This window comes from Rutidosis leptorrhynchoides, chromosome 6, assembly GCF_046630445.1.
Source record: "Rutidosis leptorrhynchoides isolate AG116_Rl617_1_P2 chromosome 6, CSIRO_AGI_Rlap_v1, whole genome shotgun sequence".
NCBI lineage: Eukaryota > Viridiplantae > Streptophyta > Magnoliopsida > Asterales > Asteraceae > Rutidosis > Rutidosis leptorrhynchoides.
The window spans coordinates 430,482,377-430,504,928 of NC_092338.1; the positions used below are offsets into that span (position 1 = coordinate 430,482,377).

Genomic DNA, 22,552 nt, shown 5'->3' on the forward strand with positions numbered 1-22,552 from the left:
GGTCGTCAAAGAAGTGGAAGAACATAACATTGACGCAACTGCCAGTGTCGATAAGAATGTTGTTAATGTATTGACCGCACTCATGCAAGTAACCTTCCATGACCAGCGGAGCACATTTCCTTTCGTAAATAGGCTCGCGCTATTAGGGTTTAGAAATTAGAGTTTAGGGTTTAGAAATTAGAGTTTAGGGTTTAGAAATTAGGGTTTAGGGTTTAGAAATTAGGGTTTAGATTGAATTTTTAACACGAACGGTTTAGAGTTTAGGGTTTAGGGTTTAAGGTTTTGAGTTACCTCATTAACAAAAAAAGGTATCACCTGCAACTAAGTCGAAATATGTTACCATTCACATAATCCCTACGTGAAGTATGAGTGAAATGCCCACCATGATGTAATTTAATTGTAAACAGCCATGATATTCAACTACAAATAAAATAACAATATACAAATTTTGATAAAGAATTATCAATAAATCATGTTTCGAATTCAATGTAACAGTAGAAGCAGGAGTTAAAGAAAACATCAAGAACAAGAAATCATACCATAAATCTGGTTGAAATTAAAGGCGTTTAAATCGTTTCGCATTTCATATAAGCTAGTAACTATTGTTCTTGCCTTCAACTGGGTTTGCAGTTGAAGAAGAAAAAACCAAACGTCGTTTACATTATAACATGAACTTGTTTCGTATTGTACATTTAAATGGATTTAAATAATGAAACAAACGAATATACCCTCGCATACGTGGCACATGTGAGGGTTATCTAGTTAAAACTTAATGACAGTTAGTCAGGGGTACCATTCATGAAAGTTACACAAAACTTAGATACCAATTTAGCAAAAGAAAAAAGTTTGTGTTTTAATGATAATCTCAAAACGCCGAGAAAAGTGAACGTTGAGATACCTAGCCTTCTCTGATTATCTGATTTTAATTATCTAAAACGCAAAATCAATTTTCAAAACGCTACCCCAAACACCCCCTTAATCTAAATATAAATAAATGCTCGCAACGACCAGATTGTTACTGACTTCTCAGTTTTCAACACTTCGTTTACATTCAGCCGATTGTAATGTTAATAATAATGTCACGGTTTATTGGTAGATAAATCTTCAAGACGGTTAATTAAAAACGATGACTAAGTATTTTGTTAGAAGATTTACATCCACTTCAATTGCAGAGTCAGATTTTAAACTTCGAAAAAGAGTCAAAGATTTGATGTTACAGGATTACATGTTGAAGCTCTTCAACTGTACAAAAACCAACCACCCCATTTTCATCTCTATTCCTTCACTTCTGTTCTTCCTTCACTCATTAAAGCTTGTTCCTTTTCTCATATTCATTATGGCCTTGGACTTCAGCTTCATTCCCATTACCTTAAATTGGGTCTTAATTCAGAACCTGTAGTTTCAAATTCAGTTATCTCATTTTATGCTAAATTCTGTGACGTTCAATCAGCACTTAAGGTGTTCGATGAAATGCCTCAAAGAGATTTCATTTCATGGAATTCAATGATAAATTGTTTTGTAAGAAATGGGAATTGTGTGGAAGCATTAGAGATCTTTAAAGAAATGTATAAAAGTGGGTCCGTGGCAAAACCTGAGTTGATTGCTAGCATTGTTTCTGTATGGGCCCATTACGGGTGTGCAAGGATAGGGAAAATGATTCATGCTCTTTCTATAGTTGATGGAAGATTTGAGAAACAATCAGTGTTTCGATCAACATCACTTGTGGACCTGTATTGGAAATCAAAGGATCCTGTGATGGCATTTCGTGTTTTTGATGCGATGACGGATAAAAATGAGGTTTCTTGGACTACCATGATTGCAGGATATGTTTCAACTAATGATTATTTGATAGCACTTGATTGTTTTAGACGAATGCAGACGGATGATATTAAGCCAAATAGAGTGACACTAATTAGTGTTTTACTGCATGCATTGTTGGAAATTTAGTGTAATTGAGGGATTTAATGTACACCTGTAAATGGGTTAGGAGGTACGGAGTGTACACCCATTAAGTGATAGATTGCCCGGACCCGAAAGTGGTTTTCCATTATCACAAATTTGAGTGATTACGGAAGTATTATTCCTGCACTAGGTGAAACATCTCCATCGTGGAAATAAAACAAACAACTTTATGTAAAGGATTTGTTTTAGATTTGAAAATGATTTCCTAGATTTGGTTGTTGGAAATAAAACAAACAACTTTATGTAAAGGATTTGTTTTAGATTTGAAAACGATTTCCTAGATTTGGTTGTTGGAAATAAAACAAACAACTTTATGTAAAGGATTTGTTTTAGATTTGAAAACGATTTCCTTGATTTGGTTGTTGGAAATAAAACAAACAACTTTATGTAAAGGATTTGTTTTAGATTTGAAAACGATTTCCTTGATTTGGTTGTTGGAAATAAAACAAACAACTTTATGTAAAGGATTTGTTTAGATTTGAAAACGAAATTAGTTAGTGAAACATCTCCATCGTAGAATAATACTTGTTTTTGGGCGCCTATAAATAAGGACTATCATTTATGAGAATAGATATACGAAAAACATCTTAATACTCTTATGCAAAAGAGTTCTTGTTTACTGCCAATAACAAGAACTAATCTCTGTCTTATCCCAAAGTGATATTCGTGTAACCCAAGCAATAAGGGTCGAATAATTACTTTCAGAAAGTGATACCACGATTAAGTGATTTATCCGGCTATCGATTATTTTATCCTACACAAAATTTCAATAAAACCTCCAACAATCGAAAGTAATTATTTGTTATAATCGATGGCGGCTATGATGAAACACATGACGGCGAATTTCTCCAAACTTGATAAGTTTGAGGGAATTGATTTTAGGAGATGGCAAAAGAAGATGCACTTCTTTCTGAGCAGCATGAGTGTGGTGTACGTACTCAGCACACCAATTCTTGAAGATCATGGTGATGATGCTACTGTTGAACAAATTCAGAAAAGGTGCAAGTGGGAGAACGATGACTACATCGCTAGAGGTTTAATCCTCAATGGTATGGCTGATTCCCTTTTTGATATTTACCTAAATGTTGAATCTACTAAAGAACTATGGGACTGTTTAGAAACCAAGTATATGTCTGAGGATGCTTCTAGTAAAAACTTCCTTGTGAGTAATTTTAATAATTACAAGATGGTCGATTCTAGACCGGTCTTGGAACAATACAATGAGCTCATTCGTATACTTGGTCAATTCACACAACATAAGATGAACATGGATGAGTCTATTCAAGTCTCAAGCATAATTGATAAACTACCTCCATCTTGAAAAGAATTTAAACATTCTTTGAAACATAAGAAGGAGGAGTTAACTCTTGTTGAGTTGGGTAGTCATCTGCGTATTGAGGAATCCCTCAGGTTGCAGGATAATGACAAGCTAAAGAGCAACGAAGTTGCTGGTACGTCTGTTGTCAATATGGTGGAACATAAAAAGTTCACTAGTAATAATGACAAAAAGGGAAAATGTAAACATCAAGGTAATAACAAAGTTGATCCTAATAAGAAGTCTAAATTGACTTGTTGGAAGTGTGGTAAATCTGGACACTTGAATAGGGATTGCAAGGTTATTTTTGGCACTAACAATGCTAAGGGATCTAGCACAAATGGTTCGGGCAATGGTTCGAACAACCAAGCCCCGAAAGGTCAGAATATATTTAATAATTCAATTGAGAATTATTATGTTTCGTATATATCTGAGATTTTTTTTGTGCAGGATGATGATGTTGCGTGGTGGGTTGACTCTGGAGCTACTATTCATGTATGTAAGGATAGATGTTGGTTCAAGACTTACGAGTCGGTGACTGATGGATCAATTCTTCATATGGGAAATGAGTCAACAGCCTCTATTCATGGACGTGGTCGTGTGGATTTAAGTTTTAGTTCTGGAAAGATTGTTTCTTTGTTTAATGTTTTGCATGTACCACAAATTAGAAAAAATTTGGTTTCAAGTAGTATGTTGAATAATTGTGGTTACAAGCAAGTTATTGAATCTGACAAGTTTGTTCTATCTAAAAATGGTTTATTTGTTGGATTTGGTTATTTGAGTAATGGAATGTTTAGACTAAACATTGAACATGTAAGTGTTGATATTACTTATATGTCTACTACTAGCATAAATAATTCTATTCTTTGGCATGCTAGACTAGGACATGTACACTTTAAAAGAATGCAAGATATGTCTAAAGATGGATTAATACCGGCCTTTGATATGAACAATGAAAAATGTAAAACGTGTATGTTGACAAAGATCACTAAGAAACCTTTTCAAAATATACATCGTGATACTGAGATTTTAGAATTAATACATAGTGATTTATATGATTTGCATGCTACTCCTACTTTAGGGAACAAGAAATATTTTGTAACTTTTATTGATGATGCTTCTAGGTTTTGCTATGTTTATTTGTTACATACTAAGGATGAAGCATTAGATAAATTTAAAATATTTAAAACTGAAGTAGAATTACAACAAAAGGCTTTGATTAAAAGACTTAGAACGGATAGGGGAGGTGAATACATTGACCAATCGTATTTCCAATCCGTTGGTATTATCCATGAGACCACAGCTCCTTTTACTCCACAACAAAATGGTATATCTGAAAGGAAGAATAGAGTCCTCAAGAAAATGGTTAATTCCATGTTATCCTATTCGGGTTTAAGTGAAGGATTTTGGGGGGAAGCTATGTTAACAGCTTGTTATTTGCTTAATAGAGTTCCTAACAAAAGAAACAGGATTACACCTTATGAACTTTGGAATAAAAGGAAACCTAACTTGAATTATCTTCGGGTATGGGGTTGTAGGGCGGTCGTAAGACTGCCTGATCCCAAGAAGAAAAGTTTAGGTGAAAGAGGTATAGATTGCATATTTGTTGGATATGTTGAACATTCCAAGGCATATAGGTTCTATGTAATAGAGCCTAATGAGTTTGTCTCAATCAATTCTATGATTGATTCAAGGGATGCAATCTTTGATGAAAATCGATTTTCATCTATACCTAGACCAAAGGATATGATTCCAAGTAACAATGGAATAAATAAGGATTGTAATGATGAAGTCTTTGAAAAGGCTGTTGATCAGTCACTTGAGATTCGAAAAAGCAAAAGAAAAGGGAAACCTAAATCATTTGGACCTGATTTCAGTTATACTTAATTGAAGGTTCCAGGGATGATGTTTCTACCCAATATTCGTATTGTTTCAATGTTGATGATGATCCTAAAACATATGATGAAGCAATGAGGTCTCAGGATGTTGCATTCTAGAAAGAGGCAATTAATGATGAGATGGATTCCATCATGGGCAATAACACTTGGGTGTTAGCTGATCTACCTCCTGGTTGCAAACCTTTGGGTTACAAATGGATCTTCAAAAAGAAGATGAAGGTGGATGGAACTATTGAAAAGTTCAAGGCGAGGTTAGTCATTCAAGGCTTTAGACAAAAGTCTGGAATTGACTATTTTGATACTTATGCTCCTGTGGCACGTATCACTACCATTAGACTGCTGATTGCTTTGGATACAATTCACAATCTGGTTATTCACTAGATGGATGTGAAGACAACATTCTTGAATGGTGATTTGGATGAGGAGGTTTATATGAACCAACCTCAGGGCTTTGTCATGCCAGGAAATGAAGGCAAGGTGTGCAAACTTGTGAAGTCCTTATATGGTTTGAAACAAGCACCTAAGCAATGGCATCAGAAGTTTGATGAAGTGGTTTTATCTAGTGGTTTTAAATTAAACCAAGCAGATAAATGTGTATATAGTAAATTTGATGATTCTTGTAAAGGAGTTATAATTTGTCTATATGTTGATGACATGTTAATCTTTGGGACTGACCAAAGTCAGGTTGATTTAACAAAAGAATTTTTGTCATCAAAATTCTCCATGAAAGATATGGGGGAGGTTGACGTTATCATTGGCATTAGGATCAAACGTGAAAGCAAAGGAATTTCGATTTGTCAATCTCATTATATTGATAAGGTATTGAAAAAGTTCAATTGCTTTGAATGTACTCCTGTGAGTACCCCTGTTGATCCAAGTGAGAAGCTTATGCCTAATCAAGGTGAAGCTGTATCACAACTTGAGTATTCTCAGGTGATTGGCTGTTTGATGTACGCCATGACTTGTACAAGGCCGTATATTGCTTTTGCTGTGGGAAAACTGAGTAGATATACTAGTAATCCTAGTACTCATCACTGGCAAGCAATTAGGCGGGTACTGAAGTATTTAAAGAAAACTATGGCATATAGTTTATCTTACAGTGGATTTCCTTCTGTAATAGAAGGATATTCTGATGCGAGTTGGATAACCAATATTGAAGATCATTCTTCAACGAGTGGTTGGGTGTTCTTGCTTGGGGGAGGTGCTATTTCATGGGCTTCTAAGAAGCAGACATGTATTACCAACTCAACGATGGAATCTGAGTTTGTTTCTTTAGCTGCTGCTGGTAAAGAAGCAGAATGGCTTAGAAACTTGATCCATGAGATACTATTATGGCCTAAACCTATAGCACCCATGTCTATCCATTGTGATAGTGCTGCGACATTGGCAAAGGCTTATAGCCAGATGTAACAATGGAAAATCTAGACAGTTAGGTGTCAGACATAGCATGATTCGTGAACTCATCATGAATGGGGTGATTTCTATAGTGTTCGTGAGGTCACAACAGAATTTAGCTGATCACTTGACGAAGGGATTGGCAAGAGACTTGGTTGACAAGTCTGCTGTGGGGATGGGTTTAAAGTCCACATAAATTTCTAATTATAAGATACACAATTCCCTTCTAATGAAAATTAGAAGTTGAATTCAATGCGGAAGGCTTATATTTAGAAATTTGGAGTACATAAATTTTATATCATCCCAAGGTAAGGTATGTACTCGGACCTGCTGAAGGTGAGGTTGAAGTCTAGCTTCTTAACAGTTCATTTGAAAAAGTGCAAGAGCAGGTGCATGACTGAAGTGAACTACCTATGTGAATGTGAAGTTTTGCCGCTTCAACAAAGCTTGGACTTTTAGCTTTGGATACATTCATGAAAGGATATGGACACATGGCTTGTAAAGTGTCAGGATAGCTTTAGAGTATTTGAAAACTTATGTGTATATTATTTTCAGTTATTCAAATGGGTTGAAGGGTTCAATTCTTAGAACACCCTGATTCTCGAATATTTGGAATGTGTAATGTACTAAGATGAAAATTCAATCTTCAAGATATTTTCATTTATGCATAAGTTTTTGTTTTAATTTGTTTAATTCTCATTAAACGAATTGCACTAAATTGGGGAGGATTGTTGGAAATTTAGTATAATTGAGGGATTTAATCTACACTTGTAAATGGGTTAGGAGGTACGGAGTGTACACCCATTAAGTGATAGATTGCCCGGACCCGAAAGTGGTTTTCCATTATCACAAATTTGAGTGATTACGGAAGTATTATTCCTGCACTAGATGAAACATCTCCATCGTGAAAATAAAATAAACAACTTTATGTAAAGGATTTGTTTTAGATTTGAAAACGATTTCCTAGATTTGGTTGTTGAAAATAAAACAAACAACTTTATGTAAAGGATTTGTTTTAGATTTGAAAACGATTTCCTAGATTTGGTTGTTGGAAATAAAACAAACAACTTTATGTAAATGATTTGTTTTAGATTTGAAAACGATTTTCTTGATTTGGTTGTTGGAAATAAAACAAACAACTTTATGTAAAGGATTTGTTTTAGATTTGAAAACGATTTCCTTGATTTGGTTGTTGGAAATAAAACAAACAACTTTATGTAAAGGATTTGTTTAGATTTGAAAACGAAATTAGTTAGTGAAACATCTCCATCGTGGAATAATACTTGTTTTTGGGTGCCTATAAATAAGGACTATCATTTATGAGAATAGATATACGAAAAACACCTTAATACTCTTATGCAAAAGACTTCTTGTTTACTGCCAATAACAAGAACTAATCTCTGTCTTATCCCAAAATGATATTCGTGTAACCCAGACAATAAGGGTCGAATAATTATTTTCGGAAAGTGATACCACGATTCAGTGATTTATGTCGATTATTTTATCCTACACGAAATTTCAATAAAACCTCCAACATGTGTCGAATTAGGTACAGTTAGTCTTGGCAAGGAAATTCACGCGTATGCTTTTCGTTATGGGTTGAATTCAGATATACGTGTAATATCATCTTTAGTTCATTTATATTCAAAGCACACAGATTCATTACCTCATGCAGAAATACTGTTTGAAAAGTCAACGCAGAAAGATGTTGTACTCTGGAGTACAATAATAACAGGATACTCTCAGCTTAAACAAACTGCAAATAAGTCAATAGTACTGTTGAATCAAATGAGAAAAGATGGGATTAAGCCAAACAATGTAACGATATTAGCAATACTTAATGCTTGTACCAATAGACAATCATTAGCCCTTGGAAGTTTAGTACATGGCTATGTGGTTAAGTCGGGTTTAGATTATGATATATCCATAACAAACTCTCTTTGTAATATGTACTCAAAATGTGGATCGCTTAAAGATTCACATAAAGTTTTTCGAGAAATGTCTACACCAGATTGTATCTCTTGGAGTGCACTTATTAATGCATATGGTGTACATGGTTGTGGTGAAGAAGCCTTAAAACTGTTTAGTGAGATGAAAGAAAAAGGTATAAAGTATGATTCGATCACATTTCTTTCTGTGTTATCAGCGTGTAACCATTCTGGATTAATTGAAGAAGGGTGCAGATTATTTTCTGAAGCTGTTAAAAGTGAAAGTGAAGTAGTAAATTTGGAGCACTACGCTTGTTATATTGATCTTCTTGGAAAGGCAGGGAAGATTGAATTAGGTATTGATGTGTTGAGAACAATGCCTATGAAACCTAGTCCTAAGATTATGAGTTCATTAGTGTCTGCTTGCAAGATTCATGGAAGATTGGATTATGTGGAAAGTTTGTTAAGTTGGTTTGTTGAATCGGAACCTCGTAATGCGGCTAAGCGTACGTTGTTGAGTATGATTTATGCTGAATGTGGAAAATGGTTGAACGTGGAAGGTATACAGAAGGATATGAAAATAAGTGGATTGAAAAAGAATTATGGGTACAGTAGACTTGAAAGATAGTCCACTGATGTATTGAGGTTAGATGTTAGATTAATGATGTTTGTTACATGTGCCAAATGGGTGGGTTAGGTGACTGATTTCAAGTAAAAAATGAGTAATAAATATACACGTTGAAATGGGTCAGCTCGGATTGGCTTGACGTGAAATGCTTCTGGACCAAATATTATAGAAGGTATTTATGACATATTTATGGGTTCAACATAACATCATTAGGAAACACGAGGACTATATGTGTAGTTCAAGCATAAGTCAAATGAATAAACTTGTTCTATAACATAATAAGGACTTGTTGTGTAGTTTACTCAAAAAATAAAAAAAATTAAATAGGACCTTACAAGTTAAACCCCCTTCCCCCACAAAAAAAAAAATAATAAAAAAATACGGAGTAATAACTAATGAAATCGATAGATGAGTAAATAAATATAACCAAACCCAGATTATGAGAACCCTTCATTTGTTTTCCTTTGAAATAGGCAGATCCTTCATCTTTTATTTGCCCTAGATTGAATATTCAGAATAATGGGTTTTGTATATTTTTTAATCAATTTTTATAATATTTGATCCTTCTTCTCTACGTAGGGTGTCTCATGTTTGAATTATTATTTGATCATTACATCCATATTTCTAGCATAACTTTACATGAAACCGATTATTTTGAGAAAGAGAATGTCTTCAAGATTTGTAAGAACAATCTCTATCGCTAGATAGATACGTGAGAAGTTTTTGGATTATGGATTTCATTGGAAAAATGTTAGCTTATTCTTTATGATTTCATACAGTTTTATGAAAAATCGAGAAACATTTACACTTCTAAGGATAAATATGAATGATTGTTATATTATACAATTAATGCAAATTTTGTAAAGTTTTTTGAGAAACTTGAAATCCAATGTTGGTAGAAAATTATTTTAGGAAAGACCAAATAAGACATTTTCTCTACGAAGAGATAGGTTTTGATCTCGAACACCGAATTGTAAACTGTATTATGCGTGGAAGGGTAATTCTTAAATGTCAATTTATCATAAGAAACATAGAAAGGTAGTCCATATTCTATTAGTTTGGTAGAGTTTGATAATTGTTTACTTAAAAGTTCAATGTGGACCTTAAAACTATTATATGATTTCGGTACACTGCAGGACACTTATAATGCACGACAATGGTTGTAAATTATGTTCGAAAAACACTTAGTATTGCACATATACACTCATATTACACTGACAGCTTATGTATTTTTTTCTTCTTTTTGGATTAATACAAATTCACATGTTGCGTCGAGGTTGATGTTTTAAATGCTTGATGCGCATACTCTTTTAACAAACTTTAAAATTGGTTTACTTTTTTTTCTTTTTTATTAGATCTCATGGCTGAAAAATCCAAGAAGTAGAGGAGCGTATTATGGCTTCTTTCTACCCGCTGCTTTTCTACTATGCCTAGCATTATTCATAGGCACTATATTTGTTGGTAAAGATCAAACAGAGGTACGTACTTATTAAATTTTATGTCATCTCATATCTATTTTACTGCTTACAAAAAAAAAAAAAAAAAAAAAAAAAAGAACTACATACGGATTAGTTACCTAGGATAAGATAGCGTTGTTGATATTTAATTATGATCTTGAAATTCTTCTTCATTTTTTATTTTTTAAATATGATTGTTAGATTGGTTGCGTATCTTAACAAAATTGGATGTTTTCCATTCAGAAATCTTTAAGATGGGGCATAGATGTTATTCGAGGCTCTGGATATTCAAAAATAACAAGTGAGGTTTGTTTTCCCTTCATGTCTTTATCCATCACTCAACAATTTGTAAATCATTTTGTTTAATAAAAAAGATGGAAATATGTTTTTTTTATTGATTTCAAACTGTGTATTACAACAAGTCACAAACTCACAATGAAGAAATACTTTTAAAGTGTGATTTCATTTGTTGTCGCTTAACATTCTAAACCTTTTGTATAAATACATTGGATAGAAGTAATGAGATTCAATCAGATAAGTACTTAAAGTCGAAAACACACTCATTTGATTAGTAGATATAGTGTTATATAAATCTATTACTCATACTGAGAACTTTCCTTTCGGGTCCAGAAGTTGCAACCGCAGCCATCTCCACCTCTACAACCAGAACCACCACCTCAACCGGCGCCAGCTATCCGACCTCATCTGCAATCCCAACCACATTTGCCGCCAGATCCATCACCGGAACTGCAACCACAGCTAGCGGACCAACAATACTTAGCTCAGGTCTCTATTCCATCCCTCCAAAAAGTTATTGTATTAAAATTATCATTGCAACCATGGTTGAAAACAGCGGTGGCGGCGGTTCTCCCAAAAACGTCTAATTAGTCGGTCAACGCTTAAAAGTCAGGGAAAATTCGGTTCAAAGTCAGTCAACGTTGGTAAAAAGTTGACTTTTTGTCTGGCTTTGCTCTAGTGTAAACGAAAATCCCAAGCCCGTTTAAAAAGTAGCTGGAAAAAACATCGATTTACATAGGCACGCTTAAAGAAAAATTAATAAATACACTATATAATTATAGAAAAAGTTATGAAAAGCCTATATATTATTTAAACTAACACCACATCATCTTATTTGTAAATCACGTAGTTTTTAATACTTATGTTTAATATATTTATGTTTTAATAGTTATGTTTAATATATTTACATTTAAAATCAATGTTGGTCAACGTCCATATTGACCTTTCAAGGTCTTGTCCGTCTCGCGCCCTTTTCAACCTTAATTGCAATAGGCAGCAAATGTCTCTGATGAAGTTATTATTTTATATTTATTGTCCTGATGTTCAATTAATGAGTTGGTACTTATTATATATAGTGTTTTACGTCTGTTCTTATTCTTATTCTTATCATTTATTATAGTCGTTTTTTTTTTGTTTAAGAATGAATGTCGGCCTCCTGGAAGTGAACCATTACCTAAAGGACTTGTTTCCAATTCTTCTGACTTGCAAATGCAACCTCTATGGGGACGCCGTAAGGTACGTTTTGAACATTAACGTATGTTGTACATTAGTAACTAAATATGTTTTTTCCAACACTTATGTTCAACAACAGTACAATCACGAAACGCTTTGTTTATCCACAGAAAGTAAATTCTACAACAAGCTTATTTACTGCTGCTGTTGGGATAAAACAAAAGGAAATGGTAGATAAGATGGTTAGGAAGGTAATTTAATTCTCTGCCTTCGTTTGAAACTTGTTTTAACTTTTACTTTTATCTTAGGCACATGATAATCTAGTCTTTATAATGCAGTTTTTGTCAAGTAATTTCAGTGTGATGCTTTTTCATTATGATGGTATTGTCGATGCATGGAAGGATCTAGAATGGAACAACCACGTGGTACATGTATCTGCAGTTAATCAAACCAAATGGTAATCAAATATTAAACCAAGTTATTTCCCCATATACTGGGAAATAAAATAATGTGTTCTTAATGTTGAAATTTAGGTGGTTTGCCAAGCGATTTTTACATCCAGATATAGTTACAGAGTACAGTTATATTTTTCTATGGGATGAGGATCTTGGAGTTGACGATTTTGACCCTGAGCGGTATGGTAGGCTCTTCTCTTACAAACTTTTTTATTGCAAATATGAATTGGAATATTACAGTTTTTTTTTTTTTGTGCAATTATATTTTTAATTTTAACTGTTTGATGTTTCCAGATATTTAAAAATAGTGAAAGATGAAGGGCTTGAGATCTCACAACCGGCACTTGATAAAACTAAGTCACAGGTGCATCATACAATTACTGCACGATGGACTAACTCAACGTTTCACAGGTTCTTTTTTTTTTTTTATCTCCTGTTGTATATATAAATTCAAAAGGGTTAAATCTCTTAGGTAGCAAAGTTTACCCAAAATACTCCAGTGTGTATTCAACTATAAAAGTTCAGTTGTATGTATTTGTAAATAATAATGATTTTTTACATCTTTAGGAGGATTAATTCTAGTAATAGCAAGCATGGATGTGATTCGACAACTGAATATCCTCCTTGTACTGGGTAAGATTTCAAAGCTACTTTACTGATGTTTATTACACATCAGTAAATTTAAGTTACTTCTGTTAAATTTTATTATTATTTTGACCACACTTGATAATGGACTAAGAATCGATGATCTGATGTTCCATTGCAGGTGGATAGAGTTGATGGCTCCAGTGTTTTCGCGTGCTGCTTGGCGATGCATATGGTATATGATCCAGGTATAAATTGTCAAGTTTTTTTTACCTGTTATTGTTACTGTTACATTTAAATTTTGAAGTCTTTAATGTGTTTATAATAATGTATACCTTTATTTACTTTATTTTCCAGAGTGACTTGAACCATGCATGGGGGCTAGATATTCTTTTTGGGTATTGTGCACAGGTAATTTTCTCTTCTGAAAGCTGTTCTCTGTTATTCTCTCTCTATAGGTGGTAATATGGTCGGATCGGGCAAGGGTCAAATTGAGTCCCGATCAAAACTTTGGAAACTTTCCACCCCTCTGACCAGTCACCACACTTGAACAAACCCAAATCAACCCATTAGTAAGTAAATGGGTTGATATTGTCACATATAGTTCTTTCCACCCGTCTGACCCGTTCATAACATTTAAGATTTTTTTTTTTTTTTTTGGGTAGGGAGATAGAACAAAAAATGTGGGGGTTGTGGATGCTGAATATATTGTTCATTATGGTATGCCAACCTTCGGGGAGACTCCAAACGAGGTCAGTCTGGTTCATTCTAGTTCTAATAATTATAATTATCTTTCAATATTCCACATTTTAATAATGATCTGTTGTAAAATAATGCTTTGCTACAAGCCTACAATCTATTTTTTGTAGGGTTAAAGTCATAGATTTGCAAACATACTTATACTTTTATTCCAATATTGGTACCTAACCATTTTTATTACTACCAATCTAGGTGATGTACTTTGTAAAATATGTCGATTTAGGTAATATGAATCATAAGTACATTACCTACCTTTGAAAAATTATGTAAAGTACGTTGATAATAGATTCGATTCGATTCGATTGAAACAGAGGTGGAAGTACTTTGCCAATTTATGGTTTTAACAGTTTCTTTTATTATTTCACCAAACCTTTCGTTAGGAAATCAATGGATCTTATAGTATAATTTGCAATTCACCCGGTACAAGGTCTCGCGCTCGGGGGCTTGATTACCTGAGGTTTACCTTCTATGGGAGAGCCAATGTGCTTGTTTATAGGAGGGTTTCCTCGCTTACCAAAAAAAAAAAAAAAAAAAAAAAAATTGCAAATCTATGTTTTGGCATGTGTTTCGCACTCCTCTTATGTTGTGAGTTTTACAATTGATGCATGTTATACTTGCAACTATAATCAAGTCTGTTAATACAAACACGATTGTGTAAAGATTCTTTATATATAAATATCTTGTTTCATCTCAAACTTTTTTTTTTTTTGAACGGCCATTTCGGAATCACCCAGAAGGGTATTAACCACCTTCGTGATCATATTCCACACACATATGCTTCAAGGATGTTCCCAATGACACTACACAAATATCAATCCATATGGGAATGTATCCTGTGGAAAAGCATGGTAATCACCCCGGCGAGGCGCGAGGCTCGAACCCGCGACCTCTCGAAACCCAAGTAACCTTGGGGTACCACTCAGGCACAAGTGCTGGTGGTTTGTTTCATCTCAAACTAATTGTGTTTATTACTATGTATTTGCAGGAAGAACATAATCCCTCAGAACCAAATGCTAGACTGGAAGTAAGTGTTCTCATGTTAGTTTTGTCCAACCGTACCCGTTATATCCTATGCCAAAAATTACTTATTTTTACCATTTACCAAACCCTTCCATTTTTCCTCCTGTAATCAAGAATTTCTATTTCTGAAAATTTTGTACTGGTATAAGTCATGTCTTGTAGGCGTTTCAAACCTTATGCAAAATTACCCCAACCTAAAAGTTAGTTGTTAAATTTTTTAGGTGAGAAGACATTCGCATCATGAATACAAGATATTCAAAAGGAGATGGCAGGACGCTGCTAAGGAGGATGAATCTTGGATTGATCCTTATCCAGATTCTTGGAACTATAGCATCATCTAACATTCATTTATTCACCATCTTTTTTATTGTGAAGACACTCTAGAGTGTTTTACAGCAAATATGTTTCTGTCAAATATATATGAGGGCCAAAACTATAACCAATTTACATTTTCTATAGAAATGACTATGTAGGTTACCCAAATTTATATTTGTTACACACATATTGATGGGAAAATGGTCACAACGGGCAATCTACAAAGCGGAAACAAACCCGTTTGACAAGCATTTCCCGACCCGTATGAACCCGTGAGAAAACTAACAAACAAGCTATATCAAAACCAACCCAAATCTGTTCCAAATCAGTAGCTAAACAATAATCAAGCACACACTAAAACACGAGACTTTTTACGTGGAAAACCCCTCAAAATCGAGAGTAAAAACCACGGGACTCGTAAGCCACTTAAATTCCACTATCATCAACAAAGAGAGCAATACAACAATCCTTCTCTAGATCAACTAGAGGTATACAACATCATCATACTCTTGAACAACAATAATCAACAAGTATATGAAACAATTAAAGACAAAAGAAGAATTTCATCACCCAAAATTCTGCTACTGTTCGACCTGCTGTAACTCGAGCTACAGACCACTTGAGACGAATTCAACGGTTGAAAATGTTGGCACTGATGTCAGGAAGACACAGCCCAAAAATGAAGAAGATTCAACGGTCGGATCTCCAGGGATCGAAGGTTTTCTGGCCTGCTGTCACTGTAGACGGGAATTGGGGTTTCACACAATTTCTTGATCTATCTCTCTGCACTCTTTTTTGTGAATACAGCTGCACAACTTCAAATTAAAGATGCCCCTTGATGGTTGACCAAGTCAAACAATCAATTGGGCTTAATTTGTTGGGCTTGGGCTAACCACATAATTGGAAACCAAATAAAAAACCCAACAAATCTCCCCCTTTCCAATTATGAGGAAGGGATCGCCATCCCGGCGATCGAGCAACATACCTTAAGCTTCTCACTTGCTAAAGCCTTTGTGAACATGTCGGAACCATTATCATCGGTATGAACTTTATCAAGTTCAAACGAACCATCTTCAAGACGTTCTCTAATCCAATGATACCGCACATCTATATGTTTTGTCCGCTTATGATACATAGAATTTCTAGCCAAATGAATCGCACTCTCATTATCACAAAGAACCACATATCGTGATTGCTTAAACCCAAGATCTTGTAGAAACCTTTTCATCCACAATAGTTCTTTGCACGCTTCTGTTGCTGCCATATACTCAGCCTCGGTTGTAGACAATGCAACACACTTTTGTAACCTTGATTGCCATGAAACTGCTCCCCCTGCGAAAGTCATCAAATATCCAGAAGTGGATTTCATGTTATCTTTGTTTCCTGCCATATCTGAGTCTGTATAACCAACAAGCACCGGCTCTCCATTTTCGAATGTGATACCTAACTTTGAAGTACCTCGTAAGTATCTCATAATCCATTTAACCGCTTCCCAATGCTTCTTACCCGGATTTGACATAAACCGACTAACAACACTTACCGCATGAGCTATATCTGGCCTAGTACACACCATAGCATACATCAAGCTACCAACTGCTGACGCATATGGAACTATATCCATCTCCTCAACATCCTCCTTTGAAGTAGGACAATCTCTTTCTGTTAGCTTAAAGTTGTTTGTAAGAGGGGAACTAACCACTTTAGCATTCTTCATGTTGAATCTACTTAGCACCTTTTCAATGTATTGCTCTTGTGATATATGTAACGTCTTAGCACCTCTATCTCTAAAAATCCGAATGCCAAGAATCTGTTTTGCTGGTCCTAAGTCTTTCATAGCAAAAGACTTGCTCAATTCTCGCTTCAACTGCGCAATTCTTTTCATATTTTTACCAACAATCAACATATCATCAACGTATAACAACAATATAATGAAATCATCATCACCAAACCTCTGAAAGAAAACACAATGATCTGAAGTTGTCTTTCGGTAGCCTTGCTTTCCTATAACCGACTCAAACTTCTTATACCACTGTCTCGGTGCTTGCTTCAACCCATATAGACTTTTCTGAAGTCTACAAACATAATTTTCTTTACCTTTAACCCGAAAACCTTCAGGTTGCATCATGTAGATTTCCTTATCCAAATCACCGTGAAGAAAAGCAGTCTTGACATCCATCTGTTCAACCTCAAGATCAAGACTAGCAGCTAACCCAAGAACCACTCGAATAGATCCCATCTTCACGACCGGAGAGAAAATCTCATCAAAATCAATACCCTTTTTCTGGCTGAATCCTTTAACGACTAACCTAGCTTTGTACCTTGGTTGTGAAGTAAGCTCATCTGTCTTCACTTTGAATACCCATTTGTTTCTTAAAGCTCTTTTGCCTTTAGGTAACTTCACCAGGTCATAAGTATTGTTCTCATACAAAGAATTCATCTCATCTTGCATAGCTTCACCCCACTCTTTCTTATGCTCATCTTTCATTGCTTCTGAATAACATTCTGGCTCTCCCCCATCAGTAACTAATACATACTCATCAGCAGAATATCTAACAGAAGGATGACGGTCTCGGGTAGACCGCCTAAGTGGGACAAATGGGGGCACATCTGGTACTAGAATCTCTACCTGCTCCGGAGCATAATCATCATCAGTACCATGTTCATCATTATGAACATCATCTCCAACATGTTGTGGAGTAACTGGATCCAAATCAACAAGATCAGCACTAGGTTGAGGAACTGAATCTGTCTTATCAACATCTTTTAACATCTGATCTTCTGTAAATACAACATCTCGGCTTCGTACGAGTTTCTTCTGAACTGGATCATATAACATGTACCCAAAATCATCTTCACCATAGCCGAGGAATACACATGGCTTAGTCTTCATATCAAGCTTTGACCTCTCATCTTTGGGAACATGAACAAAAGCTTTACATCCAAAAACTCGTAAATGACGGTAAGAAACATCTTTGCCGCTCCAAACCCTGTTAGGAACATCAAAATGCAAAGGAACACAAGTGGTTAGATTAATAATATGAACTGCCGTATTTAAAGCCTCACCCCAAAAGGAATCGGACAACCCTGCATGTGAAAGCAAACATCTAACTCTCTCAACCAAAGTTCTGTTCATCCTCTCTGCTAAGCCATTCAACTGAGGTGTCTTTGGTGGAGTCTTTTGATGCCGAATACCATTCTCCTTACAATAAGCATCAAATCTGCCAATGTATTCACCGCCATTATCAGTCCGAATACACTTGAGTTTCTTCCCCGTTTGCCTTTCAACTAGTGTATGAAATTCCTTAAACTTTTCAAATACTTGATCCTTTGACTTTAAGGTATAAACCCACACCTTCCTGGAATGATCATCGATGAATGTAACAAAGTAGGAACATCCACCAAGTGTCCTAGTCTTCATAGGCCCACAAACATCCGAATGAACTAGATCAAGTATGTTCTCCATTCGAAAAGGAGAATGACTCTTAAACGCAACTCTGGTCTGTTTCCCTGCCAAACAGTGAGAACACTTACTCAAATCAATACCACTAACACCCGACAACACATTCTTCTTGAACAAGATAGACATCCCCTTTTCACTCATGTGGCCAAGTTTTTTATGCCACAACTCAGTAGAATCAACATTGTCCACTGCGTTAACAATGTTCTGGATGATCTTCGGACGCGTGATGTATAATCTTGAGTCTTTCTTGCCTCTTCCCACTATCATAGAACCAAGAGTTAGTTTCCAAATACCATTACCAAAACCGTTATAATAACCATCATCATCAAGAATGCCTGTTGAAATAACATTAAGTCTCATATCCGGAACATGTTTTACATTATGCAAAACTAACTCCATTCCCGTGTCAAATTTCAAACAAACATCTCCAATACCAACGATCTTTGATAACCCGGCATTACCCATCCTAGCAAATCCATAGTCACCTGGAGTGTAAGATGAGAAGTGATCTCTACAAATTGCAACATGACATGTAGCACCACTATCAACAATCCAACTCGTGTCATCATGAGTAAGATTGATCATATCATAATCAATACAAACAAAGAACTCATCTGTGATAGCGTTAACTTCAACCTTATCATCATCACCACCATCACTTTTCTTTTGTTTATTCTTGTCATATGCCTTTTTCTTCTCATTCTTCAACTTTGGACAATACCACTTTGTGTGCCCCTTTTCATGACAATTATAACACTCAACGTTAGCAAATTTGCCTTTGCGTGAGCTGCTACGATGATTGCCTCTTTTACCCTGACCTCTACTATGACTTCTCCCCCGCGTTTCTGTGACCAAGATATCTGACTGTGAAGAGGAACCTTGTGACTTTCTTCTCATCTCTTCATTCAATATACTACCCTTAGCCAATTCCATGGTGATAGTACCATTCGGTGCAGAGTTGGACAAAGATGTCCTAAAAGTCTCCCAAGAGTCTGGTAATGTACCAAGTAACCAGAGACCTTGAATCTCATCCTCAAAATTGATACCCATACCTGCAAGCTGATTTATAATACCCTGATATGCATTTAGGTGATCTGTAATAGGAGTCCCATCATGATACTTCAAAGCCATCATCTGCTTAATTAAGAACAACTTGTTATTCCCAGTCTTTCGTTCATATAACTGCTCAAGCTTTTTTCATAAGGCTTTAGCATCAGTCTCCCCAGTAATATGATTCACAACATTATCATCAACCCACTGCCGAATATACCCACATACTTGTCTATGCAAAATTTTCCATTGAGCATCAGATTTTTCCTCAGGTTTATCCTCAGTAAAAACAGGCAAATAATAATCTTTCACATAAAGAAGATCCTCCATCTTGCCTTTTCAAACATGATAATTTGAACCATTTAAACTAATCATTTTACTTGTATTAGCTTCCATCTTTCACACAAGTCAATAAAAAAACCTTAAGCTCTAGATACCAATTTGATGGAAAAATGGTCACAACGGGCAATCTACAAAGCGGAAACAAACCCGTTTGACAAGCATTTCCCGACCCGTATGAACCCGTGAGGAAACTAACAAACAAGCTATATCAAAACCAACCCAAATCAGTCCCCAAATCTGTTCCAAATCAGTAGCTAAACAATAATCAAGCACACACTAAAACACGAGACTTTTTACGTGGAAAACCCCTCAAAATCGAGAGTAAAAACCACGGGACTCGTAAGCCACTTAAATTCCACTATCATCAACAAAGAGAGCAATACAACAATCCTTCTCTAGATCAACTAGAGGTATACAACATCATCATACTCTTGAACAACAATAATCAACAAGTATATGAAACAATTAAAGACAAAAGAAGAATTTCATCACCCAAAATTCTGCTACTGTTCGACCTGCTGTAACTCGAGCTACAGACCACTTGAGACGAATTCAACGGTTGAAAATGTTGGCACTGATGTCAGGAAGACACAGCCCAAAAATGAAGAAGATTCAACGGTCGGATCTCCGGGGATCGAAGGTTTTCTGGCCTGCTGTCACTGTAGACGGGAATTGGGGTTTCACACAATTTCTTGATCTCTCTCTCTGCACTCTTTTTTGTGAATACAGCTGCACAACTTCAAATTAAAGATGCCCCTTGATGGTTGACCAAGTCAAACAATCAATTGGGCTTAATTTGTTGGGCTTGGGCTAACTACATAATTGGAAACCAAATAAAAAACCCAACACATATTAAATTCAATTAAAAACTCATTTTAAAACTGTAAAAGAATGCAAATACTTATCTATTATAAAAAAAAAAAAAAACAAAAAAAAAATAACAATAATGATAATTAAAATATACGTGTCTTTGTGTTTTTTACATTTCGATAAGTGATACATGCAGGTGACCTACAAAAACAAATTGAAGAATTTAAGCAGCCTTCCAATGTATATAATCTGTATAATATCGAAGTAGATTTTCAACCCTAGTAATTTAAAAGTAAAATTTTAGTACATAAAGATGGATAAAAAAATTGTACTACGTAACACATCTTGCACATATTTTATCCCAACTGTGATCCTCCACAAATCTTATCAGAAGTCTCCTCAGTCCGGTCAGGTGAAGTCCTTCATGTCTACCTTCAGTTCATCCTCCCACCTACGTCTAAGTCTAAGCATAAAACCCACATTCAAGGTTGCAAAAAACGGAATTCGGGGAGAATTGAACTCGGCCGGACAATTTTATAATTAAATAATTAAAAGGAATAAAAAAAAACCTTGCCAAATTTAGTTGTGGAAGAATCTGGTGGCGACGAAATGGGAAAACTCGTAATCCATCCACTAGATCTTTTAAAAGACTCTTGATAACGGGGTTCAACTGACGTACAAGAATGAGGTTATACATATTAATATTGCAACTTTATCAACTAACATTGTTTTGATTACAAGCTGTTCCAACATTGTTTCATACTTAGTTGAATAAGAAAATGAAAGCATTAGTTACCAATATTCAAATAGTTAGCATATAAAACACTAACACACAAAACCATAATTAATTCACATGATATAGTATGGTACGAATGTGTAAACCTCAAGTAAATGAGCATCATTTAGAGATAGTGTCTGCTCTTTTTACGATTGGCTGACATATCCAGTGGTACTACCATTTGAACAGAGACCATAGACGATCACAAATATATCCAGTAGCAATCATTCCCATATTTGTACCTGTCATCACATTACCCTAGAAAAACACAAGTTCATACTAAAGTAGATAAAAATATACGCCTTCCCTTTCAAATCTATTGTCTTCCATACAAAAAACACAACATTTAAGACAAAAATGACTGTTATATGTCTTTTTTGTTAACTTTCCAGTTTTAACCCTTACTTTTTACCTATCTTTTTGTTCTACATACATGAATAAAGTAGGGGTACAATAGATTTTTATCACTTTATTCTTATCCTTTTATGGAAATGAAAAATTAATTTGGTACATCCCAAAATGGAATAGTAGGCAATAAAATTGGGACGGAGGAAGTAATAAACATTGGTCTTTGGATGTTTGGTATTACATATCTTGAAGTACTTATCAGCTAAAACTTACTATGGTCTTTGGATAGTTTTAAGTACTTAATCCTTCTAAGATATAAGCAAGAAGAACATCCGGAAACGAGTGCAAGCTAGGGAACTGTTAGGATATTAGGACCCAAACAACACTATTAATTCTACAAGACTACTAGCCGAGTAGTGATTCTATCAAGATCACTCAAACCCACTTAATGAACGAAAGATAATAAATGCAAAAATGTAAGAACGACACAAGATATAACGTGGTTATATGCAATCGGTGTGATTGCTTTAGTCCACGGACCAACTAGAGAGTGTTTATTACTGAGAATCTGTATTTG

The 22,552-nt window shown here is 35.1% G+C and overlaps 1 protein-coding gene and 1 pseudogene across 1 annotated transcript; both read left to right on the forward strand.

The window, feature by feature from the left end:
• Positions 1 to 1,126: 1,126 nt before the first annotated feature.
• Positions 1,127 to 9,126, forward strand: LOC139855253 (pentatricopeptide repeat-containing protein At4g31070, mitochondrial-like; annotated as a pseudogene).
• Positions 9,127 to 10,111: 985 nt separating this feature from the next.
• On the forward strand, positions 10,112 to 15,213 carry LOC139855254 (uncharacterized). Its single transcript, XM_071844491.1, has 15 exons — positions 10,112 to 10,123; positions 10,482 to 10,604; positions 10,827 to 10,889; positions 11,214 to 11,369; positions 12,021 to 12,116; positions 12,224 to 12,304; positions 12,392 to 12,510; positions 12,587 to 12,688; positions 12,803 to 12,919; positions 13,076 to 13,141; positions 13,275 to 13,341; positions 13,451 to 13,504; positions 13,759 to 13,845; positions 14,838 to 14,876; positions 15,094 to 15,213. Exons 1-15 carry the CDS (start codon positions 10,112 to 10,114, stop codon positions 15,211 to 15,213), a joined length of 1,302 nt encoding a protein of 433 aa, XP_071700592.1.
• Positions 15,214 to 22,552: the final 7,339 nt, after the last annotated feature.